At 40.8% G+C, this 17311-nt stretch overlaps 1 protein-coding gene across 4 annotated transcripts in view; it reads right to left on the bottom strand.

Moving 5' to 3' along the window:
- Window positions 1–913: 913 nt before the first annotated feature.
- The window catches only part of LOC139761895 (SAP domain-containing ribonucleoprotein), a 30094-nt gene continuing 13696 nt past the window's right edge, over window positions 914–17311 (bottom strand). For 2 of the 4 annotated variants that reach the window (XM_071686479.1, XM_071686482.1), the window contains exons 7-8: window positions 5666–5790; window positions 1173–2145 (exon numbers count right to left, since the gene is read on the bottom strand). In XM_071686479.1, coding sequence (XP_071542580.1) covers window positions 2034–2145; window positions 5666–5790 — 237 coding nt within the window. In that variant the 3' untranslated portion in view covers window positions 1173–2033. Of the gene's footprint in view, window positions 1148–1172; window positions 2146–5665; window positions 5791–17311 lie in introns of those variants that run through there. The other 2 variants (XM_071686480.1, XM_071686481.1) reach the window with 2 other exon arrangements.

Genomic DNA, 17311 nt, shown 5'->3' with positions numbered 1-17311 from the left:
GTATACCACATCGTTCCAATTCACTCTATTTCTTGCACGCCTTTCACCCTCCTGTAGGTTCAGGCCCCGATCTCTCAAAATCTTTATCACTCCATCCTTCCACCTCCAATCTGGTCTCCTGCTTCTCCTTCTTCCCCTACCTCTGACACATATATCCTCTTTGTCAATCTTTCCTCATTCATTCACTCCATGTGCCCAAACCATTTCAACACTTCCTCTTCTGCTCTCAACCACACTCTTTTTATTACCACACATCTCTCTTACCCTTTCATTACTTACTCGATCAAACCACATATTGTCCTCAAACATTTCATTTCTAACATACCCACCTACCTCCGCACAACACTATCTTTAACCCATGCCTCACAACCAATATCAATCTAGAGTTTACTTTCTTCCACTATCACATACTCCCACAACTGCTTCAGGAGTAGTGCAACTGCTTCCTTTGCTGTTGTCCTCTCACTAACCCCTGACTTTACTCCCAAGACGTTCCCAAACCACTCTTCCCCTTTACCCTTGAGCTTCGTTTCACTCAGAGCCAAAACATCCAGGTTCCTTTCCTCAAACATACTACCTATCTCTCCATTTTTCTCATCTTTGTGACATCCACACACATTTAGACATCCCAATCTGAGCCTTCGAGGAGGATGAGCACTCCCTGCTTCCTGGCATTATCTCACTGATGTAGGAGATGGTGATCAAGTATAATAAATAAAGTAAATTTTTTTTCACACATATTTGCCATTTCCCATGCCCGCAAGGTAGCATCAAGAACAGATGACTGAGTCTTATAGGGAAAAATCCTCACCTGACCCACTTCTTTGTTCCTTCTTTTGGATAGTAAAACAAAATGGTAGGATTTCCATCCCCCTACTCACACCCCTTTGCAAGGTAATGTCAAATACTGACATAAAAGTGGCCTCATTTATTCACATCCATTCACCAGAAATGCAAGAAACCTACAGTTCTTGTCCACAACCTGGCACTTTCTGTGCTTTTCTCCATCCACTTCATATGCCATGGTTCAGTCTGTTGAGAGCATGTTATCCCAGGTACCACATCTCTCCAATTCACCCTATCACGTGCATGCATTACAACTTTCTGCATGCTCAGACTCCGAGCACTCAAAAACTTTTCCACTAATCTGAAAATAAGAAAATAGACAATAATACCAGAAAAATTTAATAATCTATATAAAATACAGTTAGTAAGTGCTAAATCTATTTTTGGTTTTAACTAGTTTAATATACAACAATAAAAATCTTTCAAATTTATATCCATACATCATCAGAATTTCTGAAACTATTTGTATCCACTCAATCATCATGAACCAAGGAACAAAATAATCACATTTAGAGATGACCATGTAATGTTTTCAAAAACAGTTACTTGCATACTCCTAACTTTCTAACAACACATTTTGCAAAGTTCTTTCATTACCATGTAGATAGCTCTAAAAATCTGCATCTTATCAACGTCATAATTATTCTCTTAATACTATCCATCATCCACAAACGAACTTATGAAATTACATGAAGCAGTGTTGCCTTGTCAAAACAACTCACAAATGTGCAAAAGTCTTACTAACTGTTATATTTCATTTTGTGATAAGAATGACAAAATGATAAATGTAAAATGTTTATATATATTTCTTCTCAAAATATGAAAAAAAATATCCAAAAGTTTTTATAAATCATTTCCTTGTGAATGAATTGCCTCTTTGTACTATACATAGCATACAACATTTGCTTATAATGGTCTATTTGAAAATTTTCATCTTTACTCATATGTAGTAATTTTGATAAAAGAATTATACATATATATACAAGTGAGAAAAGACATCTTGTGATAATGCTATCTCTGACAGCATTCATTTGAAAAACTACTGTGATGCACATCAGTATTTTGCACATATAAGGCAGCATTTCTCTTTGAAGGATCAATCAGAAAGGAACCAAAATGTCTTTTATAATACAATTATTAATTTAATGTAAATCAATGAGTCTTGCCAGATTTACTACATGCAGTCTTCACTGTATACCAAATCTTTCAGCACGTTTTTTCTTGATAGCATCTTCATCCTTGCTTCCCACATCTCCAAATCTTGCTATCTTTGTAGATGCAACTGGTTCTGAACTGGTTCTGAAAATGATATACCATTATTGAGATAAGTTTCAACCAACTCCTTACTCTTTCATCAAAAGTGCATGCCTTTCCAGTTTTAGTGCAGTACCATTAGCAATTGAGCCTTTGAGAAAACACATTCACTTTGCTTCTTTTTTCATTCCTACTTTTAGAAAGGAAAAATGCCCCCCCTCCCACTGCCACCCCTTTTAGTTGCCTTCTACAAATGAGACAGAAAGAAGACATATTTCTTTATTTATTTATTTTGCTTTGTCGCTGTCTCCCACGTTAGCGAGGTAGTGAAAGGAAACAGACGAAAGAATGGCCCAACCCACCCACATACACATGTATATACATACAAGTCCACACACAGCACATATACATACCTATACATCTCAATGTATACATATATATACACACACAGACATATACATATATACCCATGTACATAATTCATACTGTCTGCCTTCATTCATTCCCATCGCCACCCCGCCACACATGGAATAACAACACCCTCCCCCCCCTCATGTGTGCGAGGTAGCGCTAGGAAAAGACAACAAAGGCCCCATTCGTTCACACTCAGTCTCTAGCTGTCATGTAATAATGCACCGAAACCACAGCTCCCTTTCCACATCCAAGCCCAACAGAACTTTTCATGGTTTACCCGAGACACTTCACATGCCCTGGTTCAATCCATTGACAGCACGTCAACCCCGGTATACCACATCGTTCCAATTCACTCTATTCCTTGCCTGCCTTTCACCCTCCTGCACCTTCAGGCCTCAATCACTCAAAATCTTTTTCACTCCATCTTTCCACCTCCAATTTGGTCTCCCACTTCTCCTCATTCCCTCCACCTCCGACACATATATCCTCTTGGTCAATCTTTCCTCACTCATTCTCTCCATGTGACCAAACCATTTCAAAACACCCTCTTCTGCTCTCTCAACCACACTCTTTTTATTACCACACATCTCTCTTACCCTATCATTACTTACTCGACCAAACCACCTCACACCACATATTGTCCTCAAACATCTCATTTCCAGCACATCCATCCTCCTGCGCACAACTCTATCCATAGCCCACGCCTCGCAACCATACAACATCGTTGGAACCACTATTCCTTCAAACATACCCATTTTTGCTTTCGGAGATAATGTTCTCGACTTCCACACATTCTTCAAGGCTCCCAGAATTTTCACCCCCTCCCCCACCCTATGATTCACTTCTGCTTCCATGGTTCCATCTGCTGCCAAATCCACTCCCAGATATCTAAAACACTTCACTTCCTCCAGTTTTTCTCCATTCAAACTTACCTCCCAATTTACTTGACCCTAAACCCTACTGTACCTAATAACCTTACTCTTATTCACATTTACTCTCAACTTTCTTCTTTCACACACTCTATGAAAGAAGAGAGAAGACATATGAGTAGTATTCCTTATCCACTAGGATATGGCAAAATGTATAAAATAAAGACAGACAGGAAAAACATAATAAGCATACCGTCATCACAAAAAAACAGGTATAGCTATCAAAGTGTTGATACAAATAAAGCCAATTCTTATGTTAATACAAATAAAGCCAAATCTTATCATCCATTAATAACTGAGAATGCTGATTCAGCAACACCTACATTATGGGCTTTTCTGTCGTCTTCTCAGCTGTCTTATCCGTCACCTTATCTGCTGTCTTATCCTCTCCTGGAGTAGAAGCTCCAAATCTCTCTTGTCTTGATTTTAGCTTTTCTAGCTCAGAAAGCTGTAAAGAAAAGAAAAACTCCTTAATTTTCAAAAATGTTCTTCAACCTGTATACAACTTCACTGGGTCTTTATACCATTCTTAGAAAAACAATGGTGTCATTCTACACCTACAGTAAACTGACTAACTTGTCCAGTCCTCAAGCTAATAACAACAGTTAATGTTTTCCCACTTTGTGAAAAAGGACAAAACTTGGTATGAGACAGTTGTTTTCTTTTTATTCATTATATTCTGTGATTATCCATGTAACTATCATCTGAACTGGAACATCACAATGTAACAAACATAAAACTAGAATGATTGTAATTTCAAATAATTTCGTCTTAAATAACTATATTATAAAAAGAAATGCCAATTTCATCTTTGAGAGCTCCATCCAATCAACTGATTTATTTTATTTATATTTTGCTTTGTCGCTGTCTCCCGCATTTGCGAGGTAACGCAAGGAAACAGACGAAAGAAATGGCCTAACCCACCCCCATACACATATATATACATACACGTCCCCACACGCAAATATACATACCCATACATCTCAATGTACACATATATATATACACACAGACATATACATATATACACATGCACACAATTCACACTGTCTGCCTTTATTCATTCCCATCGCCACCTCACCACACATGGAATAACATCCCCCTCCCCCTCATGTGTGCGAGGCAGCGCTAGGAAAAGACAACAAAGGCCCCATTTGTTCACACTCAGTCTCTAGCTGTCATGCGATAATGCCCGAAACCACAGCTCCCTTTCCACATCCAGGCCCAACAGAACTTTTCATGGTTTACCCGAGACACTTCACATGCCCTGGTTCAATCCATTGACAGCAAGTCAACCCCGGTATACCACATCGTTCCAATTCACTCTATTCCTTGCCCGCCTTTCACCCTCCTGCATGTTCAGGCCTCAATCACTCAAAATCTTTTTCACTCCATCTTTCCACCTCCAATTTGGTCTCCCACTTCTCCTCATTCCCTCCACCTCCGACACATATATCCTCTTGGTCAATCTTTCCTCACTCATTCTCTCCATGTGACCAAACCATTTCAAAACACCCTCTTCTGCTCTCTCAACCACACTCTTTTTATTACCACACATCTCTCTTACCCTATCATTACTTACTCGACCAAACCACCTCACACCACATATTGTCCTCAAACATCTCATTTCCAGCACATCCATCCTCCTGCGCACAACTCTATCCATAGCCCACGCCTCGCAACCATACAACATCGTTGGAACCACTATTCCTTCAAACATACCCATTTTTGCTTTCGGAGATAATGTTCTCGACTTCCACACATTCTTCAAGGCTCCCAGAATTTTCACCCCCTCCCCCACCCTATGATTCACTTCTGCTTCCATGGTTCCATCTGCTGTCAAATCCACTCCCAGATATCTAAAACATTTCACTTCCTCCAGTTTTTCTCCATTCAAACTTACCTCCCAATTTACTTGACCCTAAACCCTACTGTACCTAATAACCTTACTCTTATTCACATTTACTCTCAACTTTCTTCTTTCACACACTCTATGAAAGAAGAGAGAAGACATATGAGTAGTATTCCTTATCCACTAGGATATGGCAAAATGTATAAAATAAAGACAGACAGGAAAAACATAATAAGCATACCGTCATCACAAAAAACAGGTATAGCTATCAAAGTGTTGATACAAATAAAGCCAATTCTTATGTTAATACAAATAAAGCCAAATCTTATCATCCATTACTAACTGAGAATGCTGATTCAGCAACACCTACATTATGGGCTTTTCTGTTGTCTTCTCAGCTGTCTTATCCGTCACCTTATCTGCTGTCTTATCCTCTCCTGGAGTAGAAGCTCCAAATCTCTCTTGTCTTGATTTTAGCTTTTCTAGCTCAGAAAGCTGTAAAGAAAAGAAAAACTCCTTAATTTTCAAAAATGTTCTTCAACCTGTATACAACTTCACTGGGTCTTTATACCATTCTTAGAAAAACAATGGTGTCATTCTACACCTACAGTAAACTGACTAACTTGTCCAGTCCTCAAGCTAATAACAACAGTTAATGTTTTCCCACTTTGTGAAAAAGGACAAAACTTGGTATGAAACAGTTGTTTTCTTTTTATTCATTATATTCTGTGATTATCCATGTAACTATCATCTGAACTGGAACATCACAATGTAACAAACATAAAACTAGAATGATTGTAATTTCAAATAATTTCGTCTTAAATAACTATATTATATAAAGAAATGCCAATTTCATCTTTGAGAGCTCCATCCAATCAACTGATTTATTTTATTTATATTTTGCTTTGTCGCTGTCTCCCGCATTTGCGAGGTAACGCAAGGAAACAGACGAAAGAAATGGCCTAACCCACCCCCATACACATATATATACATACACATCCCCACACGCAAATATACATACCCATACATCTCAATGTACACATATATATACACACACAGACATATACATATATACACATGCACACAATTCACACTGTCTGCCTTTATTCATTCCCATCGCCACCTCACCACACATGGAATAACACCCCCCTCCCCCTCATGTGTGCGAGGCAGCGCTAGGAAAAGACAACAAAGGCCCCATTCGTTCACACTCAGTCTCTAGCTGTCATGCGATAATGCCCGAAACCACAGCTCCCTTTCCATATCCAGGCCCCACAGAACTTTCCATGGTTTACCCCAGATGCTTCACATGCCCTGATTCAATCCATTGGCAGCACGTTGACCCCGGTATACCACATCAATCCAATTCACTCTATTCCTTGCCCGCCATTCACCCTCCTGCATGTTCAGGCCCCGATCACTCAAAATCTTTTTCACTCCATCTTTCCACCTCCAATTTGATCTCCCACTTCTCCTCGTTCCCTCCATCTCCGACACATATATCCTCTTGGTCAATCTTTCCTCACTCATTCTCTCCATGTACCCAAACCATTTCAAAACACCCTCTTCTGCTCTCTCAACCACGCTCTTCTTATTTCCACACATCTCTCTTACCCTTACATTACTTACTCGATCAAACCACCTCACACCACATATTGTCCTCAAACATCTCATTTCCAGCACATCCACCCTCCTGCGCACTACTCTATCCATAGCACACGCCTCGCAACCATACAACATTGTTGGAACCACTATTCCTTCAAACATACCCATTTTTGCTTTCCGAGATAATGTTCTTGACTTCCACACATTCTTCAAGGCTCCCAGGATTTTCGCCCCCTCCCCCACCCTATGATTCACTTCCGCTTCCATGGTTCTATCCGCTGCCAGATCCACTCCCAGATATCTAAAACACTTTACTTCCTACAGTTTTTCTCCATTCAAACTTACCTCCCAATTGACTTGACCCTCAACCCTACTGTACCTTGCTCTTATTCACATTTACTCTTAACTTTCTTCTTTCACACACTTTACCAAACTCAGTCACCAGCTTCTGCAGTTTCTCACATGAATCAGCCATCAGTGCTGTATCATCAGCGAACAACAACTGACTCACTTCCCAAGCTCTCTCATCCCCAACAGACTGCATACTTGCCCCTCTTTCCAAAACTCTTGCATTCACCTCCCTAACAACCCCATCCATAAACAAATTAAACAACCATGGAGACATCACACACCCCTGCCGCAAACCTACATTCACTGAGAACAAATCGCTTTCCTCTCTTCCTACAATACACATGCCTTACATCCTCAATAAAAACTTTTCACTGCTTCTAACAACTTGCCTCCCACACCATATATTCTTAGTACCTTCCACAGAGCATCCCTAGCAACTCTATCATATGCCTTCTCCAGATCCATAAATGCTACATACAAATCCAATTGCTTTTCTAAGTATTTCTCACATACATTCTTCAAAGCAAACACCTGATCCATACATCCTCTACCACTTCTGAAACCACACTGCTCTTCCCCAATCTGATGCTCTGTACATGCCTTCACCCTCTCAATCAATACCCTCCCATATGATTTACCAGGAATACTCAACAAACTTATACCTCTGTAATTTGAGCACTCGCTCTTATCCCCTTTGCCTTTGTATAATGGCACTATGCACGCATTCTGCCAATCCTCAGGCACCTCACCATGAATCATACATACATTAAATAACCTTACCAACCAGTCAACAATACAGTCACCCCCTTTTTTAATGAATTCCACTGCAATACCATCCAAACCTGCTGCCTTGCCGGCTTTCATCTTCCGCAAAGCTTTTACTACCTCTTCTCTGTTTACCAAATCATTTTCCCTAACCCTCTCACTTTGCACACCACCTCGACCAAAACACCCTATATCTGCCACTCTATCATCAAACACATTCAACAAACCTTCAAAATACTCACTCCATCCCTTTCTCACATCACCACTACTTGTTATCACCTCCCCATTAGCCCCTTTCACTGAAGTTCCCATTTGCTCCCTTGTCTTACGCACTTTATTTACCTCCTTCCAGAACATCTTTTTATTCTCCCTAAAATTTAATGATACTCTCTCACCTCAACTCTCATTTGCCCTCTTTTTCACCTATTGCACCTTTCTCTTGACATCCTGTCTCTTTCTTTTATACATCTCCCACTCATTTGCATTTTTTCCCTGCAAATTAACTAACATCTACCAAAATTACTCCTATTTCACAACATGGCAGCCTGAAAAAGAAGTTCCCCTTAACACAACAATCTTGGTGCACTAAATCATGTTCCATCAACAAATCCCATTCTAAAATATATTCCCACACACTATTTTTCATTTCACCTTAAGCCTATACATCATTTTCCATCAACAAATCCCATTCTAAAATATATTCCCACACACTGTTTTTCATTTCATCTTAAGCCTATCACTATATCAATTTTCAATTACCAGAGCAAATGAAAGAAATAGTATGTAGGGACACATATGCAGGAGTATCAGGTAGCAGAAGTAGGTAAGAACATTGGGTGGAAACATTATGTAGATGTAGTAAGTTGGAACAATAGGTAGGCACATAAGGTAGAAGTAGTCAGAAAGAACATTAGGTATGTACCTCTGCAAAAACTGCACTAGTGCTGCCTTCTGCCAGTGGCCTGTTAAGGGCGAGGCACTAAAGGTAATGAAGCAGCACTGAAGTTCATTAAATAAGGAGACTCTATTGCTATGGCCATCCCCCTTGAGAGAGTTCCAGGAGGGAAAATGTATCACCGAAATATATAGACAGGTAAGGTAGATCACCAAACAATTTTATTCATTCCTCGTCCACTTTGTGCACATGAGCAATACACATAATCCTCCACCACTGTTGATTTCTCAGCCAATTCCTTCATGATACTTGCAGTCTACTGCTAAATACAGCCAGTCCTCGCTTTATGCAGGATCACTATATGTGATTTCGCTATTATGAGGAACCTACTTCTAGAAGTCCCTCTTCTTGAGGTCAAAATTCACAGTAGAAAGTGCCCAAAAACTTTAGTGAGGGTTGGGGGGTAAAGTAATTGTGAGACCTGGGTGAAGAGCACCATGTTTCTGCCAGTAGGTCAGTCTTGCAGTTACCATCATTGTGTGCATGTCTGTGCTATTTGTGTAACTTGGGTATACCTACCACCACAATATATTTGTGTTTGTTAATATGACATCCAAACATCGAGCAACAAATTCTGCTTCCCACAACCAGCAGTCAAACAGAAGAGAACCTCTCTGACCTTTGAAACAAAGCTAGGAATCTTAAAATGTGCTGATGTTGGTGAGGAAGTGTCAGCAGGGCAGAAAGTGTGCCAACACTTCAATGAAGGTTCACAGGTGGAGTAAGCATGGATCCTAGGTGGATTGCACCATGTTTCCACCAGCAGGAGAGTCTCACAGTGGCCACCATTGTGTGCGGATCTTTGCTACTTGTGTGATTTTCCTCCAACCTGCTGTGTTTGTTCCCATCAGCAAGACAGTCTCACATTGACAACCTATTGTGAGCTGCAGATCTATGCTACTTGTGTGATTTTCCTCTAAACCATTATGTTTATATTTGTCAATACAGCATCCAAAACATCCACTAACATTCTCTTATCTCAAAACCAACAGTTCTGGGGTAGAACAGAAACAGAAGAGGAAAGAACACATCCATTCACATCCATTCTCTAGCTGACATGCATAATGCACTTAAACCACATCTTCTTATCCATAACCAGGCCCCACAGACCTTTCTAAGGGTTATGTCGGACAGATAACACGCCTTGGTTCAGTCCACTAACAGCATGTCAACCCAGTATACCACATCATTCAAAATCAATTCATCCCATGCATGCCTTTCACCCTTCTGCACGTTCAAGCTCTAATAGCTCAAAATGTTTTTACCTCCATTCTTCCATCTCATATTTGGTCTTCCTATTCTCCTTGCTCCCTCCACTTCTGACACAAATATCCTTCTTGTCAACCTTTCCTCACTCATTTTCTCCATACGTCCAAACCATTTAAGCACACCCTCTTCAGCTCTCAATCTTACATTTTTCATAACCACACTTCTCTTTTACCCTTTCATTACTTAATCAATCCACCTTGCATCACATATTGTCCTCAAACATTTCATTTCCAATACATCCACCCTCCCCCACCCTTATCTTCAGTGTATGCTTCAGTATGCTTCACATCCATAAAATAATATTGAGACTACTATGCCTTCAAACATACCCATTTTTGCCCTCTCAATAGTATTCTCTCTTTCCAAACATTCTTCAGCACTCCCAAAACCTTTGCCCCGTCGCCCATCCAACAACACTTTCAAGCCCATGGTTCCATTCACTGCCATGTACACTCCCACATATCTAAAACACTTAACTTCTTCAATGTTTTTTCTATTCAAACTCACATCCCAACTAACCTGTCCCTAAACCCTGCTAAACCTACTAAGCTTGCTTTCCTTCATATTTACTCTCAACTTCCTCCTTTGACATACCAAAACCACAACTAGGCCCCACATACCTTTCCATGGTTTATGCCAGACACTTCACAATCCCTAGTTCAGTCCAGTAAGAGCATGTCAACCTCAGTATACCACATCGTTCCAATTCACTCTATCTCATACACTCTCTCATTTTCCTACATGTTCATGCCCCTATTGCTCAAGATCTTTTTCACTCCATCCCTTCATCTCCCATTTGGTCTTCCCTGGTGCAGGGGGCGGCGATGCTGTTTCCTGTGGGGTGGGTTGGCACCAAAAATGTGCAAAGGCAAGCAAGTATGAATATGTATATGCGTATATATGTATATGGCTGGGCATGTATATGTATATGTTGATATGTATATGTATATGTATGTCTATGTACATGTATGGGTGTGTATATATGTGTGTGTATATGAGTAGATGGGTCTTTCTTCATCCGTTTCCTGGCACTACCTTGATGACGAGGGATATAGTGATAAAGTATAATAATAATAATAATGATAAACAGAGAAGAGGTAGTAAAAGCTTTGCGGAAGATGAAAACCGGCAAGGCAGCAGGTTTGGATGGTATTGCAGTGGAATTCATTAAAAAAGGGGGTGACTGTATTGTTGACTGGTTGGTAAGGTTATTTAATGTATGTATGATTCATGGTGAGGTGCCTGAGGATTGGCAGAATGCGTGCATAGTGCCATTATACAAAGGCAAAGGGGATAAGAGCGAGTGCTCAAATTACAGAGGTATAAGTTTGTTGAGTATTCCTGGTAAATCATATGGGAGGGTATTGATTGAGAGGGTGAAGGCATGTACAGAGCATCAGATTGGGGAAGAGCAGTATGGTTTCAGAAGTGGTAGAGGATGTGTGGATCAGGTGTTTGCTTTGAAGAATGTATGTGAGAAATACTTAGAAAAACAAATGGATTTGTATGTAGCATTTATGGATCTGGAGAAGGCATATGATAGAGTTGATTGAGATGCTCTGTGGAAGGTATTAAGAATATATGGTGTGGGAGGCAAGTTGTTAAAAGCAGTGAAAAGTTTTTATCAAGGATGTAAGGCATGTGTACGTGTAGGAAGAGAGAAAAGCGATTGGTTCTCAGTGAATGTAGGTTTGCGGCAGGGGTGTATGATGTCTCCATGGTTGTTTAATTTGTTTATGGATGGGGTTGTTAGGGAGGTGAATGCAAGAGTTTTGGAAAGAGGGGCAAGTATGCAGTCTGTTGGGGATGAGTGAGATTGGGAAGTGAGTCAGTTGTTGTTTGCTGACGATACAGCGCTGGTGGCTGATTCATGTGAGAAACTGCAGAAGCTGGTGACTGAGTTTGGTAGTGTGTGAAAGAAGAAAGTTAAGAGTAAATGTGAATAAGAGCAAGGTACAGTAGGGTTGAGGGTCAAGTCAATTGGGAGGTAAGTTTGAATGGAGAAAAACTGGAGGAAGTAAAGTGTTTTAGATATCTGGGAGTGGATCTGGCAGCGGATGGAACCATGGAAGCGGAAGTGGATCATAGGGTGGGGGAGGGGGCAAAAATCCTGGGAGCCTTGAAGAATGTGTGGAAGTCAAGAACATTATCTCGGAAAGCAAAAATGGGCTATGTTTGAAGGAATAGTGGTTCCAACAATGTTGTATGATTGCGAGGCATGGGCTATAGATAGAGTTGTGCGCAGGAGGGTGGATGTGCTGGAAATGAGATGTCTGAGGACAATGTGTGGTGTGAGGTGGTTTGACCGAGTAAGTAATGTAAGGGTAAGAGAGATGTGTGGAAATAAAAAGAGCATGGTTGAGAGAGCAGAAGAGGGTGTTTTGAAATGGTTTGGGCACATGGAGAGAATGAGTGAGGATAAAGTGACCAAGAGGATATATGTGTCGCAGGTGGAGGGAACGAGGAGAAGTGGGAGACCAAATTGGAGGTGGAAAGATGGAGTGAAAAAGATTTTGAGTGATCGGGGCCTGAACATGCAGGAGGGTGAAAGGCAGGCAAGGAATAGAGTGAATCAGGGCATGTGAAGCGTCTGGGGTAAACCATGGAAAGTTCTGTGGGGCCTGGATGTGGAAAGGGAGCTGTGGTTTCGGGCATTATTGCATGACAGCTAGAGACTGAGTGTGAACGAATGGGGCCTTTGTTGTCTTTTCCTAGCGCTACCTCGCACACATGAGGGGGGAGGGGGATGTTATTCCATGTGTGGCGAGGTGGCGATGGGAATGAATAAAGGCAGACAGTGTAAATTGTGTGCATGTGTATATATGTATGTGTCTGTGTGTGTATATATATGTGTACATTGAGATGTATGGATATGTATATTTGTGTGTGTGAACGTGTATGTATATACATGTGTATGGGGGTGGGATGGGCCATTTCTTTCGTCTGTTTCCTTGCGCTACCTCGCTAACGTGGGAGACAGCAACAGCAAAATAAATAATAAAAATAATGATATATATCTACTGAACCTAATAACCTTGCTCTTATTCACATTTACTCTCAGCTTTCTTTCACACACTTTACCAAACTCAGTCACCAACTTCTGCAGTTTCTCACCAGCGCAGTATCATCAGTGAACAACATCAGACTCACTTCCCATGCCCTCTCATCCCCAACAGACTGCATACTTGCCCCTCTTGAGGGACAAGTAAATTGGGAGGTAAGTTTGAATGGAGAAAAACTGGAGGAAGTGAAGTGTTTTAGATAGCTGGGAGTGGATTTGGCAGCGGGTGGAACCATGGAAGCGGAAGTGAGTCACAGGGAGGGGGAGGGGGTGAAGGTTTTAGGAGCGCTGAAGAATGTGTGGAAGGCAAGAACGTTATCTCGGAGAGCAAAAATGGGTATGTCTGAAATAATAGTGGTTCCAACAATGTTATATGGTTGTGAAGCATAAGCAATAGATAGGGTTGAGCGGAGGAGGGTGGACGTGCTGAAAATGAGATGTTTGAGGACAATATGTGGTGTGAGGTGGTTTGATCGAGTAAGTAATGAAAGGGTAAGAGAGATGTGTGGTAATAAAAAGAATGTGGTTGAGAGAGTAGAAGAGGGTGTATTGAAATGGTTTGGTCACATGGAGAGAATGAGCGAGGAAAGATTGACAAAGAGGATATACGTGTCAGAGGTGAAGGGAACAAGAAGTGAAAGACCAAAGTGGAGGTGGAAGGATGGAGTGAAAAAGATTTTGAGCGATCAGGGTCTGAACATACAGGAGGGTGAAAGGTGTGCAAGGAATAGAGTGAATTGGAATGATGTGGTATATTGGGGTCGACGTGCTGTCATTGGATTGAACCAGAGCATGTGAAACATCTGGGGTAAACCATGGAAAGTTTTGTGGGGCCTGGATGTGGAAAGGGAGCTGTGGTTACGGTGCATTACACATGACAGCTAGAGTCTGAGTGTGGACGAATGTGGCCTTTGTTGTCCTTTCCTAGCGCTACCTTGTGCACACAAGGGGGGAGGGCATTGTCATTTCATGTGTGGCACGGGTGGCGGTGGGAATGCATGAAGGCAGCATGTAAGAATATGTGCATGTGTATATATGTACATGAATGTATATGCATGTATATGTTGAAGTATGAAGTCTGTTGGGGATGAGAGAGCTTGGGAAGTGAGTCAGTTGTTGTTCGCTGATGATACAGCGCTGGTGGCTGATTCATGTGAGAAACTGCAGAAGCTGGTGACTGAGTTTGGTAAAGTGTGTGAAAGAAGAAAGTTAAGAGTAAATGTGAATAAGAGCAAGGTTATTAGGTACAGTAGGGTTGAGGGTCAAGTCAATTGGGAGGTGAGTTTGATTGGAGAAAAACTGGAGGAAGTGAAGTGTTTTAGATATCTGGGAGTGGATCTGGCAGCGGATGGAACCATGGAAGCGGAAGTGGATCATAGGGTGGGGGAGGGGGCGAAAATTCTGGGAGCCTTGAAGAATGTGTGGAAGTCGAGAACATTATCTCGGAAAGCAAAAATGAGTATGTTTGAAGGAATAGTAGTTCCAACAATGTTGTATGGTTGCGAGGCGTGGGCTATGGATAGAGTTGTGCGCAGGAGGATGGATGTGCTGGAAATGAGATGTTTGAGGACAATGTGTGGTGTGAGGTGGTTTGATCGAGTGAGTAACGTAAGGGTAAGAGAAATGTGTGGAAATAAAAAGAGCATGGTTGAGAGAGCAGAAGAGGGTGTTTTGAAATGGTTTGGGCACATGGAGAGAATGAGTGAGGAAAGATTGACCAAGAGGATATATGTGTCGGAGGTGGAGGGAACGAGGAGAAGAGGGAGACCAAATTGGAGGTGGAAAGATGGAGTGAAAAAGATTTTGTGTGATCGGGGCCTGAACATGCAGGAGGGTGAAAGGAGGGCAAGGAATAGAGTGAACTGGAGCGATGTGGTATACCGGGGTTGACGTGCTGTCAGTGGATTAAATCAGGGCATGTGAAGCGTCTGGGGTAAACCATGGAAAGCTGTGTAGGTATGTATATTTTGCGTGTGTGGACGTATGTATATACATGTGTATGGGGGTGGGTTGGGCCATTTCTTTCGTCTGTTTCCTTGCGCTACCTCGCAAACGCGGGAGACAGAAAAAAAAAAAAAAAAAAAAAAAAAAATGTTGAAATGTATAGGTATGTATATGTGCATGTGTGGGCATTTATGTATATACATGTGTATGTAGGGTGGGATGGGCCATTCTTTTGTGTGTTTCCTTGCTAACACAGGAGACAGAGACAAAGTGTAGTAGTAAATATATCTACAATAATAATATATATATACAAATGCTCCCTGAATTACGACCTGTGCAACTGGAAAAAAAAAGTTGAAAATATAAGTAAATATAAAATTATGCCTGATTAAATGTACGCCAGTGCTAATGGCTGTGTGTGTACGACAGTGAATGTCAGATAGTCCTGGCATTGTGTACATCACAGCATATGTACAATAGTGAATGTCAGATGGTACTGGCATTGTGTACATCACAGGATCTCTCTCAGTAACCATTCAGTAAGCATGTGTTATTCAAGTGAATACAAGTTTTTGCACTGGATTAAACCATTTTTGTTTTAAATCCCAAAGAAGATGACGAGCAAGAGAAAAAAATCACTTGTTGACCGATCTAGCGAGAAGCCGAGGATGACACGATTTGGAACTGAAAATAAGTTAATCATCCAAAATGAAGGAGGAAAATGGTTAACGTGATGGCATGTGATCTACAGTTGTCCTATTCGATGGTCTCCACAACTTTAAAGGACAAAGAAGGAATACAAGAAGCAGTGAAAGGTTTAGCACGTAAGAAGTCAATGATAATAACAAAGCAACAACAAGGGCCTATCCACGAAATGCAAAGGTTGTTGATGCTGTGGATGGAAGACTGGATTCAAAAACGTGAACCACTAAGGCGAAGACTAGAATTCTTTAAGAGGCTTTGAAGGAGCGAGCGGGAGAGAATTACATTGAGAACTTCACAGCAAGTCATGGTTGGTTCAGTAGATTGAAAAGAAGATATAACTTGCACTGCATTCAAGTCACAGGTGAAGCAGCAAGTGCTGATAAAGGAGCTGACAAAAGTTTGAAAGTTTGGATGAATTAATCTGGGAACTAAAGAATCTTGTATAAAAGGTAAGAAGAAACTACAGAATCATATAATAAAAGTGGGTAATATAAAAGAGATAATCATGATAGAAATTGAGTAGGAAAAAAGAATGCTATACAGGTAAACGAATTCTACATGCCATGCTGACATATGTCCATTTCAAGGTATGACCGATTGGTCAGAATGGAACTCGGGTGTATGTATGAGGAGCATCTGTATTCAGTTTTGGTTACCAAACTTGAAAAGACAGATTGGAAAGTACAACAGTGAGCAAACAAAATGATTCATGGACTAAGAAACAAATCCTATGAGAGCCAGCTAAAAAGCTTAAATCTACTAGGTCATAATGACAAAGACATGATTTAATCTGGGTATGGAATATTACCAGAGGCATTGATAACCCTGACTAAGAAGCTACTTAAGGCTAAATTTGTCAAGAGTTCACTTACAGTAATGGATACAAACTCAGATAACTCATGGGCAAGAATTTTACATTGCATGAAACATGGTACTTTTTTCTTCAAGAGGTCAGTGATCATAAGAAATGATTCATCAAAGTAGCTGAAAGTAGCACCATAAGTACGTTCACGAACAGACTTGATACATACTTCACTTCAAGTGTAATTACATTACTTGCACCTCTTTTGTGGCATGTAAAGTTTTCAGATACTTCTCTTTAAGTCCCATGTATATCCTTCTCCTCCAACCACACTAATCTCTGAATTTTTGATATCCTCTATTATCACAAGCAACCTTGTCAGGACCCAGTGGTCTATTCCCTTGTATTTCTAATACATGCACCCTGATGCTACTTTGCTAAAGCAGAACCATTTATTATGAAAAAAACTTAAGAAATCATGATCTGGGGCAATCAAAATGAACATGGAAAGGGCACTTTTTACATGCAGAGTTCAGCTACCCAAGGATATATTTTGTAA

The sequence above is a fragment of the Panulirus ornatus genome, chromosome 42 (genome assembly GCF_036320965.1).
Source record: "Panulirus ornatus isolate Po-2019 chromosome 42, ASM3632096v1, whole genome shotgun sequence".
Lineage (NCBI taxonomy): Eukaryota > Metazoa > Arthropoda > Malacostraca > Decapoda > Palinuridae > Panulirus > Panulirus ornatus.
The sequence above is the reverse complement of the archived record's forward strand: the minus strand, read 5'-3'. Positions and strand labels throughout refer to the sequence as shown.